This window comes from Littorina saxatilis, linkage group LG17 (assembly GCF_037325665.1).
Source record: "Littorina saxatilis isolate snail1 linkage group LG17, US_GU_Lsax_2.0, whole genome shotgun sequence".
Taxonomy (NCBI): domain Eukaryota; kingdom Metazoa; phylum Mollusca; class Gastropoda; order Littorinimorpha; family Littorinidae; genus Littorina; species Littorina saxatilis.
Window position 1 is genome coordinate 71,200,614 of NC_090261.1, and position 25,524 is coordinate 71,226,137.

At 43.7% G+C, this 25,524-nt stretch overlaps 3 protein-coding genes across 7 annotated transcripts in view; 2 read left to right on the forward strand and 1 right to left on the reverse strand.

Annotated features, from left to right (window-relative positions):
• Nucleotides 1-4,217, forward strand: part of LOC138952411 (pinin-like) — a 38,080-nt gene extending 33,863 nt beyond the window's left edge. For both annotated transcript variants that reach the window (XM_070324076.1, XM_070324077.1), the window contains exon 9: nucleotides 566-4,217. In XM_070324076.1, coding sequence (XP_070180177.1) covers nucleotides 566-1,395 — 830 coding nt within the window. In that variant the 3' untranslated portion in view covers nucleotides 1,396-4,217. The remainder of the gene's footprint in view (nucleotides 1-565) is intronic.
• A 182-nt stretch (nucleotides 4,218-4,399) lies between these two features.
• On the reverse strand, nucleotides 4,400-12,475 carry LOC138952413 (actin maturation protease-like). Of its 3 annotated transcripts, XM_070324080.1 has the most exons (7): nucleotides 12,375-12,475; nucleotides 12,033-12,255; nucleotides 10,548-10,634; nucleotides 9,827-9,948; nucleotides 9,182-9,305; nucleotides 7,457-7,527; nucleotides 4,400-6,450 (listed from the first exon to the last, which is right to left on the reverse strand). In XM_070324080.1, the coding sequence occupies exons 2-7, from the start codon at nucleotides 12,227-12,229 to the stop codon at nucleotides 6,089-6,091; spliced, it is 963 nt and encodes a 320-aa protein (XP_070180181.1). In that variant the 5' UTR covers nucleotides 12,230-12,255; nucleotides 12,375-12,475; the 3' UTR covers nucleotides 4,400-6,088. The 3 variants fall into 3 exon arrangements, with proteins under 3 accessions (XP_070180181.1, XP_070180180.1, XP_070180182.1); XM_070324079.1 differs by having other exon boundaries at nucleotides 12,033-12,475; XM_070324081.1 differs by lacking the exon at nucleotides 12,375-12,475 and having other exon boundaries at nucleotides 10,520-10,634; nucleotides 12,033-12,172.
• A 246-nt stretch (nucleotides 12,476-12,721) lies between these two features.
• Nucleotides 12,722-25,524, forward strand: part of LOC138952410 (cap-specific mRNA (nucleoside-2'-O-)-methyltransferase 1-like) — a 38,367-nt gene continuing 25,564 nt past the window's right edge. For both annotated transcript variants that reach the window (XR_011451366.1, XM_070324075.1), the window contains exons 1-8: nucleotides 12,722-12,821; nucleotides 14,233-14,462; nucleotides 14,817-14,975; nucleotides 15,576-15,668; nucleotides 16,146-16,217; nucleotides 17,503-17,597; nucleotides 19,898-19,970; nucleotides 25,014-25,206. Coding sequence is in view for 1 of the 2 variants with exons in the window: in XM_070324075.1 (XP_070180176.1) it covers nucleotides 12,806-12,821; nucleotides 14,233-14,462; nucleotides 14,817-14,975; nucleotides 15,576-15,668; nucleotides 16,146-16,217; nucleotides 17,503-17,597; nucleotides 19,898-19,970; nucleotides 25,014-25,206 (931 nt within the window). In the remaining variant the exon portion in view is untranslated. The remainder of the gene's footprint in view (nucleotides 12,822-14,232; nucleotides 14,463-14,816; nucleotides 14,976-15,575; nucleotides 15,669-16,145; nucleotides 16,218-17,502; nucleotides 17,598-19,897; nucleotides 19,971-25,013; nucleotides 25,207-25,524) is intronic.

Sequence of the window (25,524 nt, forward strand, 5' to 3'; positions counted from 1 at the left end):
TATGGACAGGTGGTCGCTATGGACAGGTGGTCGCTATGGACAGGTGGTCGTTATGGACAGGTGGTCGCTATGGACAGGTGGTCGCTATGGAAAAGTGAATCATATTGAAGAACAACTCGCCTGGGATCCTTGGGAGTGGTCGTTTTGGGCATGTTGTCGCAAGGACAGGTTAAACTGACAACTGTATATGTTTATTAAACAAAAATTATGGAGGAACATTCCCTTGTAACAGTTTTGGGTGAAGAGAGGATTTTATTTCAGAAGCATCACCATTAAAAACAATAGCTGACAATTGCATGGTAGAGTTTATATCAGACAATCTTGGTGCAAAATTTTTCATGCAGGCAACTGGGACTGTTACTTTAAAATCATCCACTCAAACTCAAAAAACATTCAGCTTTGACATCCTCATGAGAATGAAAGTCGTTTGTTCATTTCAATGCTTGTTATTCCCTCAGGTGCCAGGAGATTGATTCCGCATAACTCTCACTTACTCTATTGCACATGTTGTATACATTTACTGCTTACTTCCCTTTGTTTATCAGATAGTAATTTCTGTTTTCAGAAATGATCAAGGAGAAAGATTTGGCTCTGGACCGCGAAATCAACCAAGTAATGGAGCGTGAACACGAACGCGAAGACCGCATCCGCTCTCGACTTCACACAGGCAAGGAGAACACAGACGAAGCTCCCCGAGATGAAGAGAGGCCTCTACTAGGCAGGGACTCTAACAAGGAGAGCAGGAGGAAGTCCCACGACAAGAAGGAGGGTCACGTCCACAGGCAAGGTCAAGGTCACAGCCACAAGGAGGCCAAGAAGAAGCACCACGAGATGCAGTACGACGACGGGGAGGAGGAGGAGATGGAGGGGGAGGCCGCCACAACGCACATTGACGTGGGTGACAGGACCTTGGGGGAAGCTGGGGAGGGGGGAGGGAAGGGGGAGAAAGCCGGGAAGGGGGAGAAAGCCGGGAAGGGGGTAGAAGAGGAGGGGGAAATTAAGGAGGAGCCAAACAGCCCAGCGAAGGCTGATAAATTCGAGGACGACGGTAACAACACAGACGTAGACTACGAAGACGACGAACACAGCGAAGGGGAGGCGGAGAAGGAGAGGGCCGTGACCGGCACGGACGCTCTTTCCACCATCCCGATGCCTCCAGAACCCTCCACGGTGGGAGGGGAGGAGGAAGAAAACGACATACCGTTAGGACCAGTAGAGCCGGGGAGGGTGGTGCAGGAGGAGAGGGAGGTGGTGACGGTGAGGTTAGCGCAGGTGGGAGGGGGCGGCACAGAGGGCATGGACGACCAGGAGCTGGAGATGATGGAGGCTCGCCGAAGACGGGCCGTCATGGCTGAGGACGGAGAGGACATGGAAGAGGAGCCGGCCGATGAGTAGACAGACGCTAAGAAGGTTAGGGCTGTAGGTAAGCAGAGAAGGGCTGGGGGAGCACCAAGGTAACAGCTGTAGAGACATAGAAGAAGCAGAACCTGACGAGTAGATTGACGGAAAAGAGTTTAGGGCTGTAAGTTAGCAGAGAAGGGCTGAGGGAGCACTAACATAAAAGCTTTATAGACACAGAAGAAGCAGCAGCTGATGAGTAGATGGATGGAAAGTAATTTAGGGCTGTAATTAAGCAGAGAAGGGCTGAGGGAACACTAAGGTAAAAGCCGTAGAGACATGGAAGGGGCGCCAGCCTATGGGTAGACACAGAAAGGAGTTCTGGGCTGTAAGAAAGCAGACAAGGGCAGGCAGGGGGTGCACCAAGGTGAGGATGTTGAATAAGCTTTCTAGTAATAAAATAGCAGAGAAGGGGCGAGGCAGTGCTGAGAAAGTAAAAGCTGTACAGTTGACAGAAATAACTCCTCGTTAAACCGAAATAGCCGGAGAGGGATTTATGAGTCGTGAGATAGTAGGGGGAGCTTTGCCAAGTCAAAGAGGGGGGGGGGGGGGGGGACTGGGGGTAATATGGAGGTGTGTGAATTTTAGGGAGAGGGGAACAAGGTAAAGTTGGTAAGAGCGCTGTATGAACAGGGAATTACATTTGCAGGAACCTGGTTATTAAATAGATAGGCTTTGGATACATTTGCTCTTTTATTGGGGAATGGGGTAAGGGTCGGAAGCGAAATGGCTTCTATGTTAAAGCAAATTAAAAGAAAAGAAAGTGCTTTATAGTTAGGTTTTAACTTATTGCAGGAGGTTTTAACTTATTGCAGGCTTAACTGAAGGCCAGGAAGTGTTGAAAACAAAGGTCATTTGGCACCAGTATCTTGTAATGTAAATAAGATAAAGTAAGTTCTTTTAGATAACTGTAAAAACAAAAAACGGATGGTATGGAGAGTTCATTTAAAAGGCCTAGTAACTTGGCACTAAACATTTTAACCCCCTTTTTTCCTTGGCTATTGGTGTTTTACACTGAAAATAACATTCCTGTTTCATATTTATTCTTTTTTTTTAATGATGAAATTGAACTTCAGGGTTTTTAAGTTTTAAGTTTAAACAATTTGGGGTTTTTTGTGGTCATTTAAGTTTTTGAAAATAATTTTTTAATTTTCTTATCTTTTTTCTTTTATTTATTCATATGTTTTATTTTAGTTTATTAAGTTTGGTTTTTGATGGGTGTACTATGTCGCTCAGAGTTTACTTCAGTCAATTTGATGCAGTAGTTACAGGGATCACCACAAGATGAACTAACAGGTAAGTATGGCAAAAGGATTATACTGAGGGTGAGACAGTTTTTTTGTAAATGTACCGTAAAATGGCGTCATAGGTAACCATATATTTTTGAGTTATTGTGGAGGAAATCAGATAGTTTTGTTGATGATTTCTGTGTAATGAAGTAAATTAATGAATTCGTTTTTGTAAAGTTACTTAGAATCGATTACATTTTATGGAAATAAAATAACAATTAGGTCATACATGATGGTCTGTTATCTGAATGACTCTTCCAACTGGAGCATGTACCTAGCTACGTAGACCGGCACGGTTGGCCTAGTGGTAAGGCGTCCGCCCCGTGATCGGGAGGTCGTGGGTTCGAACCCCGGCCGGCTCATACCTAAGACTTTAAAATTTGCAATCAAGTGGCTGCTCCGCCTGGCGTCTGGCATTATGGGGTAAGTGCTAGGACTGGTTGGTCCGGTGTCAGAATAATGTGACTGGGTGAGACATGAAGCCTGTGATGCGACTTCTGTCTTGTGTGTGGCGCACGTTATATGTCAAAGCAGCACCACCCTGATATGGCCCTTCGTGGTGGGCTGAGCGTTACGCAAACAAAAAACAAAAAAAAACTAGCTACGTACCTAGCTACTTTGTCTTAAAGTTTGTGTGTGGACAAGCAGTAAACTCAGTTCATTGCACACAGAGCAATATTCTTCATCATTGATAATCGAAAATATATTTAAAAAATTCATTATTATTAAAATATCAAGGCAAAAAGCAGCAGCAAGCTGAGATGTCAAGAGAACAGCCGCCGACATACAATAACGTTGAAAGTATAATGGTTAACTATTTTAGTTAGTACATGTATTGTTCAAGTTTTATGAACTGACATATCACTGTACCAGACCTGTTTACCCTTACTATTTTGGAGTAATTTATTACTATTTTTTAGGATTTTTTGGGGAAAATACTCCATTTGAGTTCAGACTACGATTTTCAAATGTGCTTCAACTAAGGTTTGTGTTACTAATGTTGTTTGTAACCACTGGGTTACTATTTTGGTCATCAGATTACTATTTTTTGACTTGACCATTACTCTTGTCAAGTTTTGGGAGTAAACAGGTCTGCTGTACCTTGTGGATAAGAAGGTCTACTGGAGATTGACCATGACTCTCATTGTGTTCAGTAAACACTTGGTGCATGGTATCATCAATTTGAAAGTTGGATCAAGCGTTACGAGGCAATCTTTTGTGAGCATGGTGTGTGGGGATGAGATGAACGATAGAGCCGAGTGTGTTGAGCAGATAGGAAGCAATGTATTGGAGTAGACTTTTTCTTCCCTAAAGAGACTTTTTTTTGTAGTTTCCGTGTGTATTTGAGTTAACTGACACACTGTTAATGTGAGGGAGAGGATATCAGATCATTCTGTGCATAATTATTTCTTTGACGTTTTCTTTCTTTTCATTGATGCTATTTAGATTTGTGCATGACAATTTTCAACTTCTCCGTGTTGTGTGCCAGTAAGTCAACATTCTTGATTAAAACTGTTTTCCTAAACTTAATTATTTTGTTATCTTGTCCTTTGCACAGAGAGAGAGAGAGAGAAAGAGAGAGAGAGAGTGTGTGTGTGACTGCCTGTTCAGTGTAAATCATGGGTTATATAGAATTGAATGTACATGTAGTACCAATGTAGTCACTATTAATCAAAGAATGGAGGACCAAAATCAACACAATTCAACACAAATTTATAACACGTTTTTTCTCTCTTCTTTGTGTTGGTAAAAAAACAAACAGCATAGAGCATCATTTCAAAAAACTGCTAAAAGGACGGATAGTTGCATCATCACAAATTATTATACATTTTGCGAAGAAGGAGTAAGGAAAAATTGAACAGCCTTTTGATTGTCGGAGGAACACCATCCGCTTGATACCTTGTAAAAATAAAATGTTAACAAGAAGAGCAAACGCTCGATCGAGTCACTTTCGCAGTTCTGAATATTATATGAGGCATCAGATGGACAGGAAGAAATTGCTATTCACAACACAATGAGTCACGTTCACATAAAGTTTGAGCCCGGTCACTTTTATAGTTTCCGAGAAAAGCCCAACGTTAAGTTGTGTGTTGCCGAACAGAAAAGGCTAGTTATCTCCCTTGTTTTTCTGATAACGTTCGTAAAAGGCTACAGATGTAAATACTTTGATGTAAAGAATAATCCTACAAAGTTTCAATCACATCCGATGAACTTTGTCAAAGATATAAAATGTCTAATTTTTCCTTTGACGCTGACCTGTGACCTTGAAAAAGGTCAAAGGTCAACGAAACCATCGTTAAAGTGTAGAGGTCATTGGAGGTCACGACTAAACAAAATATGAGCCCGATCGCTTTGATAGTTTCCGAGAAAAGTCCAACGTTAAGGTGGTGTCTACGGACGGCCGGCCGGACAGACTAACACTGACCGATTACATAGAGTCACTTTTTCTCAAGTGACTCAAAAACGTACATGTAATACATGTATATATTCACCAAAAAACGGATATCTTAGTTCATGTCTGGTAATAAGGCAAAATGCACACCAAAAAATAGTATGGCAATTGCTTAAACTTAAGCATCTTGAACACGCGGCCAGTACAACTGGCCTTGACACGGAACGATTCAAGGGGGGCAATCTCAAGTCATCTGAAAGAGGGAAATCCAAACGCAATCCGCCTTGTTCGCTTTTATGGGCTTGGATGATAGAGAAAAATAAGAAAAGCAAAAGCTGGAGTCCAGTCTGGACGAAACTGCTATCAAGAACGCAGAATTGATTTTTTCTGAGGTTTTTTTTAGCCGTAAGCGCCATTTCTCATTTTGAATTTCTCATAACTGCTGTTCACCGCAGTGAAACCAACAAAGGGGCCTCACTCTGGAAGAGTTTCCTGCTCCGATAAACATGGCGCTTACGGCTAAAAAAACTCAGAAAAAATCAATTCTGCGTTCTTGATAGCAGTTTCGTCCAGACTGGACTCCAGCTTTTGCTTTTCTTATTTTTCTCTATCGTCCAAGCCCATAAAATCGAACAAGGCGGATTGCGTTTGGATTTCCCTCTTTCAGATGACTTGAGATTGCCCCCCTTGAATCGTTCCGTGTCAAGGCCAGTTGTACTGGCCGCGTGTTCAAGATGAAACTTAAGCAACATCCACACAGGAAGTCGGCATGCAAACACAACGCTAAGGCATAGGTGAGCATAGCTGCAAACAAACATTTAAAGACTTTGGCTAAACAACGAAACAGTGTCAGCACAATTCATTCAAAGCAGAAAAATCTGTAGATTCAACATCAGGACCCTTTCTTGACTCCTCCTTCAGGCACAGTATACTCATCCACAGATCTGCCTGGTACCAGCTCAGTCAGCTGGGAGTGGGAATGGCTGGTCTCACATTTTCTGAATGTCAATCACACCACTGTTTCAGATCGGTAGACTCGAACCATCTTCCCACACAGGCCTTTCTCCACTCCCCCTTCAGGCACAATATACTCATCTACCGATCTCTCCGGACCTAGCTCAGTCAGCTGGGAATTGCTGTCTAAAAGTTCTCCGATCGTCCACACACCTGTATGCTTGCTCTTCCCTTGGTGTCCGTACACAAAAACGCCCTGAATTTTGTCTGTGTTTTGGCGGAGGATTTTTAGTATTTCCGGGGTTGTAGGTTTTTCTGGCTTCAAGTGGTACAAATCCTGTTGGTAATCATCTTGGTTTTCCTCCAGCTGTCCAAGATTGATGATGTTCTCAGCGTTGTTCACAGCCACGAAGACACCTTGCAACAGAAAAAGAAGGTAATATATAATATAGAGGAATCTGGTGCTGTTAACAATTAGGCACACACATGCACACATCTGTGTGCAACCCAACACACACACATGCACACACACACAACCACACACACACAACCACACACACACAACCACACACACACAACCACACACACAACCACACACACACAACCACACACACACAACCACACACAACCACACACACACAACCACACACACACAACCACACACACACAACCACACACACACAACCACACACACACAACCACACACACACAACCACACACACACAACCACACACACACAACCACACACACACAACCACACACACACAACCACACACACACTAATACACAACAACTCTAACTGACAAATGTTATCATGAACATTTACACATACAGTCAAACCCCCTTTTACATGGCAGGGAACGCAGAAGAAGAAACCCCCTTTCTAAGACCCCCCCCCCTTTAAGACCAAGCTGTGTTTCTGTGAAATACCTCTGTAAATGTACCTCCATTTAAAGACTCCCTCCTTTTTGTCAACTACCTGATTTTCTCACATTTTTTAGGTCTTAAAATGGAGGTTCCACTGTGCACAACAATTTGTTTGTTTGTTTGTTTGTTTGTTTGTTTGTTTGTTTGTTTGCTTAACGCCCAGCCGACCACGAAGGGCCATATCAGGGCGGTGCTGCTTTGACATATAACGTGCGCCACACACAAGACAGAAGTCGCAGCACAGGCTTCATGTCTCACCCAGTCACATTATTCTGACACCGGACCAACCAGTCCTAGCACTAACCCCATAATGCCAGACGCCAGGCGGAGCGGCCACTAGATTGCCAATTTTAAAGTCTTAGGTATGACCCGGCCGGGGTTCGAACCCACGACCTCCCGATCACGGGGCGGACGCCTTACCACTAGGCCAACCGTGCCGGTGTGCACAACAATGTTCATCAAACAAAATATACAACATGCAAAGCAGGCACCATACCTGTGATCAGCATCCAGTGTGCTTTCTGTCCCTTCTTATTGCACGGACGGTGGTTTTTGTCAGCATCATATCTAAGCAGCTGGTCAAGGGGTTTCTCACTGAGCCATGAATCAGATCTTTAAAGACAAATCTCTTCACTACAGCTTATTTCATGATAATACCTTTTCTCAGACAGCTCAGCAAAATACTTTCTTTCTTTCTTTCTTTCTTTATTTGGTGTTTAACGTCGTTTTCAACCACGAACGTTATATCGCGACGGGGAAAGGGGGGGAGATGGGATAGAGCCACTTGTCAATTGTTTCTTGTTCACAAAATTGCTCCAGGGGCTTGCAACGTAGTACAATGTATGACCTTACTGGGAGAATGCAAGTTTCCAGTACAAAGGACTTAACATTTCTTACATACTGCTTGACTAAAATCTGTACAAACATTGACTATATTCTATACAAGAAACACTTAACAAGGGTAAATGGAGAAACAAAATCCGTTAGTCGCCTCTTACGACATGCTGGGGAGCATCGGGTAAATTCTTCCCCCTAACCCGCGGGGGGTCAGCAAAATACTGGAATCTCAACACCCAATTAGAGGGTACAGTCCAACCCCTTTTTTAAGACCTGCACAAATTTGATAAAATCAGGTCCTAAAGAGGAGGGAGTCTTAAAACGGGGGTAGATTTAAAGAGGTTAGGAACAGGGAGTCTTAAAACGGGGGTAGATTTAAAGAGGTTAGGAACAGGGAGTCTTAAAACGGGGGTAGATTTAAAGAGGTTAGGAACAGGGAGTCTTAAAACGGGGGTAGATTTAAAGAGGTTAGGAACAGAAAGTCAGAGAAAACGGGGGTAGATTTAAAGAAGTTAGGAACAGAAAGTCGGAGAAAACGGGGGTAGATTTAAAGAGGTTAGGAACAGAAAGTCTGAGAAAACGGGGGTAGATTTAAAGAGGTTAGGAACAGAAAGTCTGAGAAAACGGGGGTAGATTTAAAGAGGTTAGGAACAGAAAGTCTGAGAAAACGGGGGCAGATTTAAAGAGGTTAGGAACAGAAAGTCTGAGAAAACGGGGTCTTGAAAGGGAGGGAATCCTAACTTAGGGGTCTCATAAGGGGGGTCTCATTGTACCTCTGTGTCAAGACAGCCTGTAGATCTAACAAATTTAGGGAGGGAGTCTTATAAGGGAGGGTCTTTGAACACCGTTTCTGCTGTATTTGTGACAGGGGAGGCTACCGCTCCTTTCACAGCAGACTCTGCACCCGAGTTGTTGGCCTTTAAGTCAACACCGGTGGATTGTGGAACTCTGTGTTTGTGATAGGGTCTGGTTGTTTCCGATTGTCTGTATGTTCATGGAAACCTTCGGGTTTGCATAACAGTTTTTATAGGGCTAAGAAATTAGCCCTAACATTTTCAATCCTGTTTGATTGCACTTCGCCTCCCGAGGTGATCGTAGTGTTACGGCACTCAGTTACATACTGATCGAGACACTGTGGATTTTATCAGGAACAACTTGGCAGCACAACATTTTTATCTTTTGATGATGCAAAAGTTCCCATTTCAAGCATATGTATTGAAAGTATACAATTTAAATCTGGTTTTGAAATATTTCAAAATTCCAAACTTTCAATGGCTCCTAAATTGATCTCCACAAATGAAGCAGTAAATCTTCCTCAAAATGTAATTCAACTGTGTGCCTTATGTTTCGATGTTGCCTAGCTCCAACATGTTTTCAAGGATACGGTGTCAGTAGGAAATTCCCCTGAAGAAGATAGTGGAGGATTCGTGCTTCATCACAGTTGCAGACAACTTCACTCCTGAAAGGGGCAGCCAGGACGGACTGTACCAGACTTGACATGTTGCTTGCTGTAAACACAGAAGATCTCAATCACCAATACATTTTCAGCGTGTATGACCAAATAACAAAGAAGACAAAGGATTCCAAAGTCTAGAGCTATTTTGACTGGAATTACTGGTTTTTACCTACTTTCACGGCTGATTTTGACAGACTAAACACAAAGCCCATTTAACTCAACTCAACTCAACTCAAATTTATTAATCCATATGGAAATTATATTGTAACAATACTCATTTCCAATCAAAAGAATAAGAATGCATAATAAAAAATAAAAACATCATAAGAAAATAAGTGAGTATGATTATTATGAGTATGATCACTGAGGCTTTGAAATGCACCTGGTCCATAAAATCGTAAATTCATGTTAAAACCCCCTACCTCACAAAGGGTAAGACGTGCACAGAACAGAAAACCAGCACAAGCTTGAGTTATACGCAATTTCCTATAGTGTGGTGTCTGACAGAATGAAAAGGTTGTGAATGAAACAAGCAACTCCCTCTCCTTGAGTATTCCACATACGCTCTCTCACCTGAAAACATTTCCCCTTGCTTTGTGTAACCCTGGGTAACAGCCTCGTCAAGCAGTTTCTCTGTTGTCACTTCTTGTGTTCCTACTAGTGGTGCAGCCATTGCCACAGCAACCAGACCACATCTGCAAATTAGCATACAAGTATAAATGTATTATGATGAAGCAGTTTTATCATTTCAAATTACCTTGTCCTTGAATATTATAGTTCAGACAGATCATTTCTGCCATTACAGTCCACAAAAAGTAATTCACAATCACAACAACAACAAGTCGCGTAAGGCAAAATTACTACATTTAGTCAAGCTGTGGAACTCACAGAATGAAACTGAACGTAGTCCGCCGCTACTGCAAAACTAGTCAAAACTTGACTAAATGTAAAAACGTGGGGATGGATAGGGTGTTCAAGTGGGATGAGGTAGTTTAGGGGGGGAGGGTGGGAGAGGGCAGACAGAAAGACAAACAAAATATGAAGAAGGAATGTTTGTTGGTCTGTGTGTTCTGAGTGCATGAGTTTAATCAAATATCAAACAAAAGAAAAAGTGGATTCCATTCAAGAATGAACAAACGCTAGAGAGAATAGTACTGGTTACACAATCTTGTATTTGTTATAAATCATGTCTTGACAAAAATAAGCTGAAAACACACTACTTTTATTCATATAGGCTCAGATACTCCAAAAGGATCAACCACTTACAAAGGTCCACTTACAAAGGTCCACTTACAAAGGTCCACTTTGGATAATAGGTGTAACTGTCCTGTAGTGTGACAAAAAGACAGTGTTCTGGGAGTCAGCATCTTTCTGCAGTTTTCTGATGAAAGAAAAATAGAATTACCAGACAGCAAGTGTCACAGTTTATTATTGGATAAACCATCATGCAGCTATACCCGTCAATTTTCCCATCATCTTCCTCGTCAAGCTCTATAGTTCTGGTAAGCTTAAGATATCCACTGGTCGGATTTAGGACACACCTACCTCCAACATTTACAGAAATTAGTCCATTAAAATACTGAAAGTAACGCAATAGACACATGATTTAAATCAAGAATAGCGTATGAAACACGCTGATTTTGTCAGACAAGTCGTCTCTGCTAAACTGTTATAATTTTGATCATATGTGACCCTCCACGACGGTATGAGTTGCATGTCACCTTTGCATGATTTTCATATTTTTACATTTTCCTGAGGAGTTTTTTATGCTCTATCTAGTGGTGAAAACCATTTTAGAAAAGAGCGAAAACTGTTTGAGTTATAAGCCTGCGACTATGGTGACCCTCACACTGTTACTAGACACCCCCCGGACTTATATTATGCCTAGCGCAGAACCGCAAGAGGTGACATGCGACTCATTTCGTCGTGGAGGGTCACATATATAGTATACAGCCCTGGGAATAAAGCAATTCTTGCTCTTCTTCTTTGTTCATAGGCCGTTAACCTACCACTTTTTTTATGTGTGTAACCACTTTTACCCTGCAATTTAGGCATCCATTCGGCGCTTTAATTTGGGGGATGCATGCTTGGCATTGTCGTGTTTCTATAACCCACCAAACTCAGATGGATTACAGGATCTTTTCCGTGCGCACTTGGTTTTGGCTTGCATGTACACACGAACAGGGCACTAGCATGTCTGCACATAAGTTGACCTGGGAGATCGTAAAAAATCTCCACCCTTAATCCACCAGGCGCGGCCGGGATTCATACCCACAACCTTCCGCTTGGGAGGCCGACCGGCGTCTTATCCACTATATAGGCCATTGCTCGCTTGTCGAATGAAGCAATAAACTCAACTGGCCGGAATTAGATACAACTACCGACGGGCGCTGTGGCGTGGTGATAAGACGTCGGCCTCTTAACCGGAAGGTCGTGAGTTCGAATCCCGGCCGCGGCCGCCTGGTGGGTTAAGGGTGGAGATTTTTCCAATCTCCAAGGTGAACTTATATATGTGCAGACCTGCTAGTGCCTTATCCCCCTTTGTGTGTATACGCAAGCACAAGACCAAGTGCGCACGAAAAAGATCCTGTGATCCATGTCAGAGTTCGGTGGGTTATAGAAACACGAAAATACCCAGCATGCTTCCCCCGAAATCAACGTATGCTGCCTGAAAGACGGGGTAAAAATGGTCATACACATAGTGAACGTGGGAGTTTCAGTCCATGAACAAAGAAGAAGAAGAAGAAGATACAACTACCCTTTACCCTGGGACTGTTACCTCTGGCATTGCTGCTTGTATTCACACACTCCACTCTGTCCCACAAACATGTAATGGGTTGGCAAAATCTCTTGACACCAAACCTCGTCAGACATAATACCCCCTCTCTCAGGTTTGTCCAGTGAGTCTGTTACTTTGGGTGGTGGAGGAGGAGGAGCCGGTGGGGGAGGCGGAGGTGGTGGAGATTCTGAAGCCATGATCGTCTGTGCTGTTTAGTTCGGTACTGAAAAATATAATTCAACTCTGAATACTTTCTCACCCAGGCCAAAGTCTGCACAACTTGTGACAAGTACAATTAAGGAAAAGCCCAATGGCCAGTTCAAAACTGAACCAGAAACAAACCGATTGATAGTAAATTACAGAACAGCCTTCCTTGAAAAAACGACACGGTTATTTGTCTTATTCGCTTTGTAACAACCGCAACATGCAGGATAGAAGTGGCACTTTCCACTTACCGGAAATAGGAAACCTAGCAGACGACGTTTATGCGACCACAATGACTACTCCCTTTGATGTGTCTTTAAAAAGTCTAAAATGCGTTAAATGAAACAAAAGATCCGTTTAAAAACATTATTCTATTTTGTAAACGTAACATCTGGTCCTATTTTGACCTTTAACTATTTAAATATCACTTTTAGCGTTTTCAGATTTACATAATACTCCCTAGCACAGGGAAGCAATCCGATACCCACTTCCGGACGCCAAAACCATTTTCGGTTTCGTATGCGCGCATTTGGAAGTGTATGTGATTCATCTGAGCCCAGATAAACACAATGAGTCGCTTATCAGGTACATAACGGAATTTAATTTTCATTGTTACATCCTCTCACACTTTGACAAAGACTCTACGTCGGAATTTGTAGGCTAATATTTGAAGACAATGTCAATAGTCAACTGAAGTGAAGGCAATGGAAATGTGAGGCAGTCTACAGATAAAAAATGAGGCGATAGAGTCAATAACTCTGTACAGAAGGGTACCCAAAGCACAATCAAACAGACAGACACATTCAGAAAGTTCGAAGGCTATTTTACCTACTATTAGTATTAAGACAGTATGGCTTAATGGGAAGGTGAAGATGAATACTGATGTAGCCTACCATACTTCTGGACAGCAATCACATGTCTTAAAACGAACAGCAAGCGAAGATTTGTGCAGTATGATATATACTAAATAAAAAGATATTGAACAACATGCACGCCATTTCTGTCTTGCCTTTAACCTCAAACAAGTTTCAAGTCAGTCTTGGGAATTATCACTTAAGTCACTGAGTGTAACTGGGGGTCCCATTGTCAATAACTACACTTAACTCAAGATATAACTTGGATAAGCTTACTAACCAAATTTGAGTGAACATGTTTTCCAAACAGTACGCAAAACGTCACCAATATCACGGTGAAACAGCCACATGCACTCTTGGACACCCGAGAAAATATGATTGTATCAATTGATATTATGGGCTTGGTACTAAAATGATGGTTGTTGTTTTTGTACACAGACGTGACGAAATCAAACTTTCACTGTCTTAATCTGGCAAAATGGTTGTTAAGAATTCAAATTATTAAGAGTGTGTATTACATAAGCATGAACTATTGTGCTCATGACATTGACTGCAATCATACTGGGCTATGGTCATATATGGAAGGTGGTAGGCACTGGTACTGGTAGCTGGTAGTGGTGGTTATGTGGAAAAGTATCTTGTAAGCCTAGAACTAGACTAAATTACCAATTAAAGATAACTTTCGATGTGACCAAAACCTTAAAAACCTCAAAAGCAATTTTGTTAATCTCCTTGATAACAGCACACACACAAAGTGAAGTCTAATTTAGAAAACAAGAAATCTAGGTTATTGGAACGTTTCATTATTGACTTTTTCTTCTCGATCTTCTTTGTTCAAGGAGTTGAAACTCCCCCTTTCACTCATGTTTCTGCGTGTTTGATAGTTTTTACCCTTCCATTCAGGCAGCCATACGCCGATTCCGGGGGAATGTATTATTGACAAAAACAAAACAAAACATTTAGTAGTGATTTACAGTATTTATTTTGTTTTGTCAAAAAACACTCCAATAACCTACAATTCTTGATTTTTGATTCTGAATTTTGGAACGTTAGCAGTCTATCTGTTTTGTGAAATCTGGTTTAGTTATTGTCATTAGTCCTCTTCATGTACTGCAGTGAAATTCTATTATTGCATGCATTAGATTCTGAGGACGACATGGATGGGCGGCCATCGTTCAGCATGGCTATCGACAAACCTGAGTCCAAAAAACTCAAGCTGGACATGGGCGATGGACAAGGTGCACTCAGCATCAGCACAGCCAGCAGCGATGATAGCGAGGATGGGAGTGCGGATGAAATTAGTCCATCAAAATTCATCAGATCCTCTGCGAAAGCCCAGATACAACCCAACTCCGTGGTTGGCAAAATGATGGTAGGTTTGAAACTTGATTGGAAAAAGGAATTAAAGTATTTTGTTGTATATGTGTGAGTGAGAGAGAGATTGTGCATCAGAGAGAGAGAGAGTGTGGGTCCGTTTGCAGGTTTCTGTGTGTGTGTTCTCAAGGGTACAAAAAAGTGCGCTTTGACCTTACCTTTTTCTGCTTTTTTTTTTTAACCCCCCTTTTCTTTTTGAGAAAATTTTGTGATGTCACTGCACAAGTCTCCAGAAGCAAGTGAATGTTTTGACTGTGGCATTATTTTATTCTGCTTGTCATTTTTGAAATTTTGTTTGTTGCTATTGGATTATGCAAATGTAGCATGACTGTAATTGTTGTTCTTTCTTCAGGCCAAAATGGGTTACACAGAAGGCAAAGGTCTGGGTAAGCACGGTCAGGGGCGGAAGGAGATCGTGGAAGCGTCAAAACAGAGAGGCCGGAGAGGTCTCGGTCACAAGATAGAGGGATTCGAACCTGCGGACATTGAGTGGGACTTCGAAAAAGAGCAGGTAAGCAAGTGAGGCATTCATTGCAAAGCTTTGCGTTAATACTCTTTGACAATTTGCACACCGTGTCAGAACATTTTAGCCATATTGCTATGCAAAGTAGGTCTTGTTTTGAGTCAGCCTATGTAAATCACCCAACGTCAGGGCAACCCCTGGATACATCCAATGCTTTCATGTCACTGTTGTCAGTCATTAATTATCTGACTGTAGAGTGTAGCAATTGTAATCTAAACAAGATTAATTGTATCAAATCATTTTTCAAGGACAACTTATTCTTACTATATTGAGCCTTATAATCAACTGAGGCTTATGGCCAGATCAGATATATGAGAGGAAGAAAGTTACTTGTGCATAATGCTTCTCATTGTCTTGAAATTAAGTACAGGAAGGTTATACACAGCTTTGGCTATCTCCAGAGTGCTTACCTCTCTTTGTTCTATGAGTATGACTTATTCAATACGGTGATTTTTATGTAATCTATTGCTGATTGGTCAGGTGACGTGACTTTGTTGCTGACGATGTTAACATTTGCAGGGACAGTAATTGCTGTGTGAAGATAAAACCCAGAGATTTCCATCAAGATGTCCAGTTTGTAACTTTCAGATTATCATTGATGAAGTGGTTGAATGGCTTCCACCGCCTGATGTTGACATTCCATCACTTGATGAAATGCAGTCGTGGAAGGAAGTTGGACCGGTAAGATTATGTTCATTAATCCATTACGGCCTTGCTTAATTGAGCGCCCAAAGTTGATTTCACAAAACTTCTTTTTATTTCAAATTCAGTGCCAAAGCTTCTTGCAGTGAGCTTTGTGAAGTAGACTTCGCAAAGTTATCTTGACCCGATTAATATTAGGGTTTAGGCACAAGATGTTTTGAATAATATGTCTGGCATTTTACCAAATGGAGAGTTGTGATTTTTTTTCCTGAATAATACCAGTTACTTTTTCTGATTTTTCTCCTTAGTATTTTCTAAATTTGTTGACTGTTTGAATGAATTATGTTTGTTGTTGTTTCTTTATTCTTTGCATTTGTTGATAGGATCACAGTATTCCGCTTTTTTTAAACACTAATTCACTGTCTGATAACTGCAGAAGTTAATGCAGCATTTGGAAGCTAGGGTCTCTGGTATGTGGTGACCTGGTGAGTCGAAAGAAATGTGTTTGTTTTGCAGAAAAAGAGAAACATTGATGATGAAACAACATTCTGCGATGAAAGGATACTCAGCAATATCATCTCAGCAAAGGTTAGTGTTGACTTATTTTGGATACTTCTGAAACCCATCTTTTAAAACCTAAAAAAATCTGAGAAAATTCCCTTATTAATTTTAAAGAGATGGAGCCTAAAATGGGGGTAAGTTTACAGAGGTTATGGACAGAAAATTACTTTAAAAGAAACCAGGGTCTTAAAGGGGAGGGAGTCTTAAATTGGGGGAGGGGGGGGTGGTCCAATATGTATTTCTTGTCATATTTTATCTCCAATAGTCAGACAAAAATGCAAGCAAGACTAGTGTATTTCAAATCGAGAAGTGAAAATGGTTAATTCTGGTGACATGAAATTTATCAATTATAACAAATGTATCGCAATGAGCGCTTCTGGGGTGATAACGCGAGACAACTCCTGTGATCTTGCCGCGAGGTGGCGCCAGTTACCAGCCGAAAGAAAGAAGGGGCATAACCTCACCAGAACCGACCATTGTCTGTTTACCGTATAAAATGCACGACTTACACACGAACTGTTACCAAACCGATATGCTATTTGGGACCAATGCAAGCTTTTGTTCCTTTCTCGTGTGATCTTGCCGCGAGGTGGCGCCAGTTACCAGCTGAAAGAAAGAGGGGGCATAACCTCACCAGAACCGCCCATTGCTGTAGCCAGTGAAGTACTTGCTGGTTTATGGGCTTTGGTAGTTATTGCTGAAATAATATCAGGACAAGCAGGACATTATTGCTACAGTGTTATTCAAACAGGCAATTGTGGAACTGGTTGGAGAATGAATCTATATATATATACGACTAGTGTCTGTCTGTCTGTCTGTTTGTCTGTCTGTTCGCGATGCACGGCCAAAGTTCTCGGTGGATCTTTTTCAAATTTGGACACCGTATTCAGCTACACCCCGGACACAACCTCATCGATGAGATATTTCAACACGTGCTCTCAGCGCTGTTCGCGCTGAACCGATTTTTGTTTTGTTTTTTTGTTGTTGTCGGGATCCACAACCAGTAACTCTTCCTTATCTTCTCCAGTGTTTTCAGCCGCGATTATCTCCCTTCCTCCGTGTGGCGTCAATCCATATTCCCGTTACTACGTTACTATTTTTAGAAGGTCACTGCATGTTACTATTTTTAGAAGGTCTCCAGTGTTTTGTGCATTTATCTCCTTTCCTTCGTGCGCCGGCTAAGCCGGCGTACACCCGGCAAAGCCGGGTCCCAGGCGCAGCCTGGTATTCGGCTCAAGCCGGTACCCGGCGAAGCGGGTAATCATCTAGTATATAATATATGGTTTACTTTGTGTCTTTCATTTTCTTTCAGAGCGTGTTCGACAGTCTTGAGCCAGAAGAAATGCGGAGAGCTCGGACAAGATCCAATCCTTACGAAACCATCAGGGGAGCCTTTTTCTTGAACAGGTGTGTATACTGAAACTGTCGATATACATGTACTGAACGAAACCCCCATAGTGCTTCATGTACACTTTGGGCTGACCTTGTGTCCTAGGATTTCTTTATAAATGCCGATTCCTGATTGAAACACATACTTTGTGCAGTGTATCTTTGAAATTAAGGATGTGAAACATCGATGGTATTAACTTCTTTGAGTAAAAGGTAGAGACCTCACCTCCTCACCTACGCCTGTGACCCCGTCTGGGGTATAGGCCGCCAATAAAAGGTAGAGAGAGCAGGAGTAAAGTTTGTCCTTAACACTATTGTGACTAGCACTGCCACGGCGTTTACGTCCTGCCTGCCCAAGCTTGCCACCAAGAAACTTCCCAAAAATCAGTAACTGTAAAGAAATCTGTCTAGCAAGCTTGAATTAAGTCCAATCACCACCAAATTTTGTGTACTAATTCAAAAATGGATGCCCAGTTCAGTCGTGCTATTTATAAGTTTGTCACGCGATTTGTTTTAGCAAAGGGGGGTGAAAGGGGGATAATTTGTGTTTTTTAACGTTTTTTTGTGTGTGTTTTATTTTCTACTGCTTTTTTTAAAAGTTATTTTTTAACAGAAAGTATTATAAATAATGTTATAACCAAACAAGGTGTAAAACCTATGAATTAGCTGAAATATTGTTAACATTGTACACAGAAATAAGGAGACAGTACAAAGAAAAAAACAAGCAAATCACGCATTCACTCACAGCATCCTGACTCAAATGAAACAAAACTGTAACACTCACCAAATGATGTCTAGGCAGGCACATTTTCACAACAAAGTACCAACTGTACACCTATGAACAATTCCAAAAGGATTTGAAGGCTCCAGCCATCCATTGTTATCAGTGCTGCCACGCCCCCATAGCTCCTGCACGATTCCGAGATACATGTTCGTCTAGCAGTATCACCGCCTACACGTGTAGTTTGCCGACTCGTACTAGCAACAACGGGACTGTTTCTTCCTCACTTTCACTGCTTCTATCGCTTTCGTGAGGCGAAAACGATACGTCCGAATCATGCTCTACGGGATCCTCTAGGTCCTTCTTCTTCTGCGTTCGACGGTTGTGTCTAGGGTCGTAGTTCCGCTGCTGTCGTGAACTGGAACGTCGCTTTCAGGTCTTCTGACGTTCCCCAGAGCTTGGTCTCCAGTGTAGCTCCTTCTGGCCAGATCTGGTTCCGCAGCAGAGTGAAGTTTGTGCATGTATTCAATACATGTTCTACTGTCTGGTCGGCCGCCCCACAATCGCACAATGCCGACTCTGCTACGCCGATCCTTTTCAGGTGCGCTTTAAAGCCGCAGTGCCCTGTACGCAGCCGGAAGATGGCAGTCTGCTCTGCACGGCTGAGGCGGTGGATGGGGTCTTGGTCTGGCTTGTAGCCTCCGTTTCTTTCTTTGAATGCTGTCTTCCAGCGATGCTTGATGAGGGTTTTGGTCTCTCGGAAGGACAGGCTGGTTTCTGGTTGTTCCTGTCTTCCTGCATCTTTGGCCAGACCATCCGCCTTCTCATTTCCAGCGATGCCGCAGTGCGCTGGAATCCACTGCAGAACTACGGAGGCTTTCTGGGACAAGTCGTTCAGGGACTTCTTCAGCTCTTCCACGAGGTGTTCTGCAGGGGCTGTGAGGACTTGTAGTGCGGACAGGCAGTCAGAGAGGAAGACAACCTTGGGTGGGGTTTCCTCAAGAGAGGTGAGGAAGTCTGCAGCTGTATGGAGGGCAACAACTTCTGCTTTGAACCTCTAGGTCCAACATCCCGAGAATCTCCTCCCGAGACAAGGCTCGCCTTTGATTCATTTTTTTTCCTCAAAAACGCACACAAATCAGGCGGATTTGCAAATGGCAGAAGGGGACGCCAAGTGTATCAAGGGAAACAACTCAATGTATTTGCAAGCTTCAAAAACCGGGAAGCAATCACGAGTCGTGTACCCTCTATGGCTGGTACTGAAAAATGCGCATCCCGTCCATGGGCGTGTCAGCGCTGGTACTGATTTATCAGTGTCCCGTCGCGAAAGTGTTAATTGACCCCGAAGTCAACTTTGCATAGACTTGGTGCAGTCTTTAAAACTAAATTCAGTGCCAAAGCTTCGTTCAGCCAGCTTCCTGAAGTACACTTCGCAAAGTCAACTTCTCCCGGTCAATTTGCCGTTTTAACTTTTCTTTCATTACTGGAAGACTGCGTACACTGTCTTTGTTACTGTTAGTATTCGAGCATAGTTAACTATGTTTTGACACACACAGTCCATATCAACACTTTTTTTCAATTTTGTTTGTTTGTGCAGAGCTGCCATGAAAATGGCTAACATGGATGCAGTAATGGATTTCATGTTCACAAACCCCAAAGATGCACAAGGGGTAAGATTGTAAAGAATGTGGGAGATTGAAATATCTTGTCGGTTTTATTGCTATTGTTCTGTGGGTATTTCTTCACCCTTCAACATGTTCTATCTTTAGGAATCATGTGACAGGTGCCACCACATGGCCCATTCCTTAACGTGGTGTGGTGGTTTGCGTGTCTCGGTGACCCTAAGAGCTATGCCAGCGGGAGTGTAAACTCCTGGCAGGGCTTCCCAAGCTGGACAGGCCGAAGGGTAGAGGCCAGACTAATATGGACCAACCTTGTGCTCACAGGGCAGGTCCTTGGGCCATGAGCTAAGGGTGAGGTAACCCTGACAGAAACCTCGAGTGCTGAAGACGTATGTGTTGGGCCGCACGGCGCACTCCAACAAACCACAACACTACGCATCAACTGCCATTATGACCCTTGGAAACAGAATTGACAGTAATGGTGCTCGCCCTGTGAGGATCCACCAGGCAGGTGCAGCGCCGGGCTCCGCGCCTCAAAGGAGTCCACCCTCAGCTACTGGAGGTCCCTTCATCTCGTCTTGTGGAGCCAGGGGACGAGAAAGGAAAGCGACTGGCCGGAAAAACAGCAGAGCCAAGGACAACCCCACTATTAACATCATGCATTGGAATGCAGAGGGGGTATCCAATAAGAAGGAAGAATTAGAGCACTTCCTCTATGAAAACAGCATCAACATCTGCTGCATTCAGGAAACACACCTGCAAGAAGGGAAGCCCTTTAAGATCCGAGGGTACCAGGTGTTCAGGAGTGACCGACAAGGGAGGAAGAAAGGAGGAGTGATGACTGGTCAGGAACAACATAAATGCCAGTGAAACCAACAGATACATGGAAGAAGCAGAGTACATAGAAGTCAAGATAACGACCAATGACAGCAAGATGACCATCGTCAACTACTACTGCCCCAACGACAAGATGCTGTCGCTTGACACAATCCAGGTCCCTGACAGCGGCTTCCTCATCGCTGGAGACTTTAACAGCCAGTCCCAGAGTTGGGGATATAAAACACTAGACAGGCGAGGAGAAGACATTGAATCTTGGCAGGACGACAACCACCTGATCCTTGTCAACGACCCCAGAGATCCATCTACCTTCTACTCGCGCCGCTGGCACTCAACAACAACACCAGACCTGGCATTGTGCACGGATGACATCCACAAAAACATCTCAAGAAAAGTGGATGAACAGCTGGGTGGAAGCGACCATCGCCCAGTTCTCCTTACCATCAGTAGAGACTCAGCATCTGAGCATCCACAACACCCGAGATGGAACTACAAAAAGGCAAAGTGGGGACTGTTCAACATACGAACAAATGAGCTGACCAGAGCCATAGAAACAGAGGGGAGAAACATCAACAACGTGATAAAGGAATTCAATGCTAGCATAATCCAGGCAGCCAAGGACAGCATCCCACGTGGAGTGAGGAAGGACTACATCCCATACTGGTCCGATGAGCTGCAGAAGACGCACGATGCACTCACAAGAATGAGAGAAGAGGCAGAGACGAACCCTAGCCAGGAGAACAACATCAAACTCCAAGAAAGCAAAGCAAAACATCTGAAGACAAAGCTAGAGTGCAAGAGAAGAGGCTGGAGAGAAAAGACGGCAGGGCTGAATATGGAAAAAGACACAACAAAGCTCTGGAAACTTACAAGAGCACTGAATGAAGAGAGCAACAAGGGACAGAAGATCACCCTGGAGGAGGAAGGAAGAACACTCACTGGAAAAGCCGCTGCCAATGCTTTCGCCCAAGCATATCGGGGAGAAAGCGACACCACCATACCCCTGCCTCTACAAAAGGAAGTCAGAACAGAAATTAGAGAAAGAACAGAAAGAAACGTCCAGGATGCCCTGCAACAAAACATCACCATGGCCGAGCTGAAGAATGCCATCAAGAAGCTCAAAAAGAAGAAGTCTCCAGGTCCAGACAACATTACGAATGAGATGTTGCAACACATAGGCAACTCGGCCCTCCAGAAACTACTGGGCATCTTCAACCTCAGCTGGAGACAGGGACAGGTACCTCAGTGCTGGAAGGAAGCCAGGATGATCCCAGTTTTAAAGAAAGGGAAAAACAAGACCAAAACCCTGAGCTACCGACCCATCAGCCTGACAAGCTGCGTATGCAAAACCATGGAGCGCATTGTCAACCAGCGCCTGCAGCTGTACCTGGAATCAGAAAGCATCATCGTCCCAGAACAAGCCGGCTTCCGACAGCACAGAAGTACGGAGGACCAGACAACACACCTTAGCCAGGTCATAGAGGATGCTTACCAGGCCCAGAAGGTCACCCTGGCCACTTTCATTGACCTGCAGAAGGCCTTCGACAAGGTCTGGAAAGATGGACTCCTTGTGAAGCTCCTACGTTCCGGCGTCAAAGGCAACATGTACCAGTGGACCAAGTCGTACCTGCACAACCGAAAGGCCAGAGTGCTGGTGGACGGTCACTGTGGCCGAAAGGTGCTACTACGCCAAGGAGTTCCACAGGGAGGAGTACTCTCCCCCACGCTATTCATACTCTTCATTAACGACCTGGTACCAGAGTTGCCCAAGGGAGTCCAAGCGGCACTGTATGCTGATGACCTTGTTCTCTGGTGCTCGGAAGAGTATGCAACCACAGCAACCTACAGGATGCAACTTGCCCTAGGAAAGGTTGCAGCGTGGGCGGAAGACTGGTGTGTGACCATCAACAGGGAGAAGACCACTGCCACTCTCTTCACACTCTCTGCCACAGCGACACCTGGCAAACTGACCTTGGGTGACACACCCCTGAAATTTGAAGACCAGCAAACATACCTGGGGGTCACCTATGACAAGCGCATGACCTGGAAACAACACATCATGAATGCAGAGGGAAAGGCCAGGAGAAAATTAAACATCATGCGGAAGCTGGCAGGATCACAGTGGGGTGCAAACGAGAAGATCTTGAAATCAGTCTACCAGGGGACTGTACGACCGCACCTTGAGTACGGATCAAGCTCTTGGGCAACAGCAGCCAAGACACACCAGCAGGCCTTAGACAAAGTACAGAACCAAGCGCTGAGAATCATCACGGGCGCAATGAAATCAACACCCATACAGAAGATGGAACAGGTGACTGGCATTCCTCCACTGAGCAAAAGGCGAGACTGCAAAACAATGGTACAAGCCACCAAGTACCAGTGCACTCATGACCATCCAATGAGTGACAGACTCAAGAAGATGTCCTCAGGCAGGCTGAAAAGATCAAGCTTCGCTCTTGAGGCAAGGGCTTTGCAGAAGAAACATCAGACAGAGATGCCAGAGCTAGTGGAGCCACCATCTTTCTTCCTTGACGCCCCACCCTGGGAAGACAGACAAGGAAACCTGGACATACAGACCAGTGTCCCCTACCTCACAACAAAGGACGAGCAGAGCAATGTGACGAAAAAAGCCCTGACTCTTGCCATGCTTGAAGAAAGGTACCCCCAAGAAGCATGGATACGGGTGTATACTGATGGGTCAGCCACAGAGGCCGTCAAAAATGGAGGAGCGGGGGTGTATGTCCAATACCCCAGTGGAGAGAGGCAAGCAGAGGCTATACCAACAGGCCTCCACTGTACAAACTACAGAGCTGAGGTACAGGCACTGATCCATGCAGCATACACCATCAACGACAGAGTCAACCATGACAACCAGGTGGTCTTCCTGACTGACGCTCTGTCAGTACTACAAGCAATGACCAGTAGCAAACTGCCTCAGCTGGAACACGCTCTACACAACATCAAAAGCCTGAGGACAGTACTGCAATGGATCCCCTCCCACTGTGGTGTACAGGGAAACGAAGAGGCGGACAGGATGGCAAAGCTGGGTGCAGAAGATGAGCAAGAGAACAACCCTGTGAGCCTGACAGAGATGAAGACCATCATTAAGTCTCTGCACAGGACGCCCCAGCCACAGGACAGCTACCACCTGCTATCCAGACCACAGCAGGTGGTCATCTTCCGCCTGAGAACGGGACACAACAGACTTAACCAGCATCTCCACAAGAAGCTGCATGTTGTGCCCTCCCCCATGTGTTCTTGTGGAGAAGCAGAGCAGGACACGGCCCACATCCTACGAGACTGCAGGAACCACCAGGTGCTGAGAGAGGAAATCTGGCCAATGCCGGAGTCCCTGCACAACAAGCTGTACGGGCCAGTGGCTGCGCTGCAGAGGACCACTAATTATATCTCAAGATCTGGACTCCAAGTGTGATCGGCGATCGAAAAGAAGAAGAAGATGTGACAGGTGAAGTGTTTCACAAAATCTGTTTAAAAGCGCAATTGATGTGTTGTTCTTTTTTAGTTAACTGTTTCCGAGATCTCAGCTTAGGAAGGAGACACATTTTCACAAATATTTCGAACCTGTTCCTCAAACCTATTACTGGGGATGAAAGTTCCATTCCGGAAACTGGATTGAAAAAGTTTGAATGAATTTCCATATTTCGAGAACAAAAAATCAGGTTTAAAACTTATAGAGATGTGTAGAGTTTTGCAACTTTCAGCCCTGTATTGGTATCGCAAACTTTGGAGATACAGTCCAATGAGTGGACACCTCCCTTGAAAGGACGCCTCATGATTGTTGTCCCTGAGTTTATTATCTTCATTAAAGCATACCTGCCACGAAAGGGCACCTGTTATGTAAGGACACTTTAGGCCAGTCCCAAGGGTGTCCTTTCATCAGGCATAGGAATTGTCAGCCAAATGGAGGATTTCTGCAAAAAGGAAATTACGTTTCAGCAAAAATAAAAAATTGTCCCCGGCAAAAAAAAAGTAAATTAAATTATATGTATACTATTGTCTCTCTATCCATTATTTGCTTACACAAGAACTATCAAAATATTGGTCTAAAATGCTAACATTCATTTTCCTTCCGGGGCGCTTTGCCCCTCTTGTCCCCCCAACGGGCATAGGCGGCCCCTAAACCTCGGCCTATTTTCAGAGTTTTTTCTATTTTGGAATTCCCATGCCTGTTTTATGGCAGGTACCACTGGACATGATTTTTTAGCTGACTCTTTTATACCCTGTGCTTTGCAGAGACCTATGGTAACGGGCAATGAGCTGCTGTATTTTGCTGACATCTGTGCTGGTCCTGGGGGGTTCAGTGAGTACGTTCTCTGGCGCCGTAAAGGGGAGTGCAAAGGCTTTGGTCTGACCCTCCGTGGTCAAACCGACTTCAAGCTGGAGGACTTTTTTGCTGGACCCAGCGAAATGTTTGAACCGCACTATGGTAGGAGCATAGCATGCATGTCTTTTTTGTCTTCTGGTTTTTTTGTTTTTTTTTCCATCTTCTTTTTCTTCTTCTTCATTAGTTGTTGTGTTCATCATTTCTACTTTGCTTTATTTTTCCTCATCACCTTCTTTTTCGTCATGCTCTTCTTACTTTTTTTCTTCATATTGACCCTTGTCATTTTGATCTGTTTATTCTCCTCGTTGTTTTCTCTTACACAGCTACACCAGTGGTCCAGGTTGCATGATATCGGACATGTGAACTATCCTCTAGGCATTGCATAGCTACACCAGTGGACCAGGTTGCATGATATCGGAC

Coding starts and splice junctions, on each gene's coding strand:
- LOC138952413 (XM_070324080.1), bottom strand. CDS start 12,229: ATGGCTTCAGAATCTCCACCACCTCCGCCTCCCCCACCGGCTCCTCCT. Junction 9,949..10,547: donor ATTATCCAAAGTGGACCTTT/GTAAGTGGACCT, acceptor GCTAATTTGCAG/ATGTGGTCTGGTTGCTGTGG. Junction 6,451..7,456: donor ACACTGGATGCTGATCACAG/GTATGGTGCCTG, acceptor TTCTGTTGCAAG/GTGTCTTCGTGGCTGTGAAC.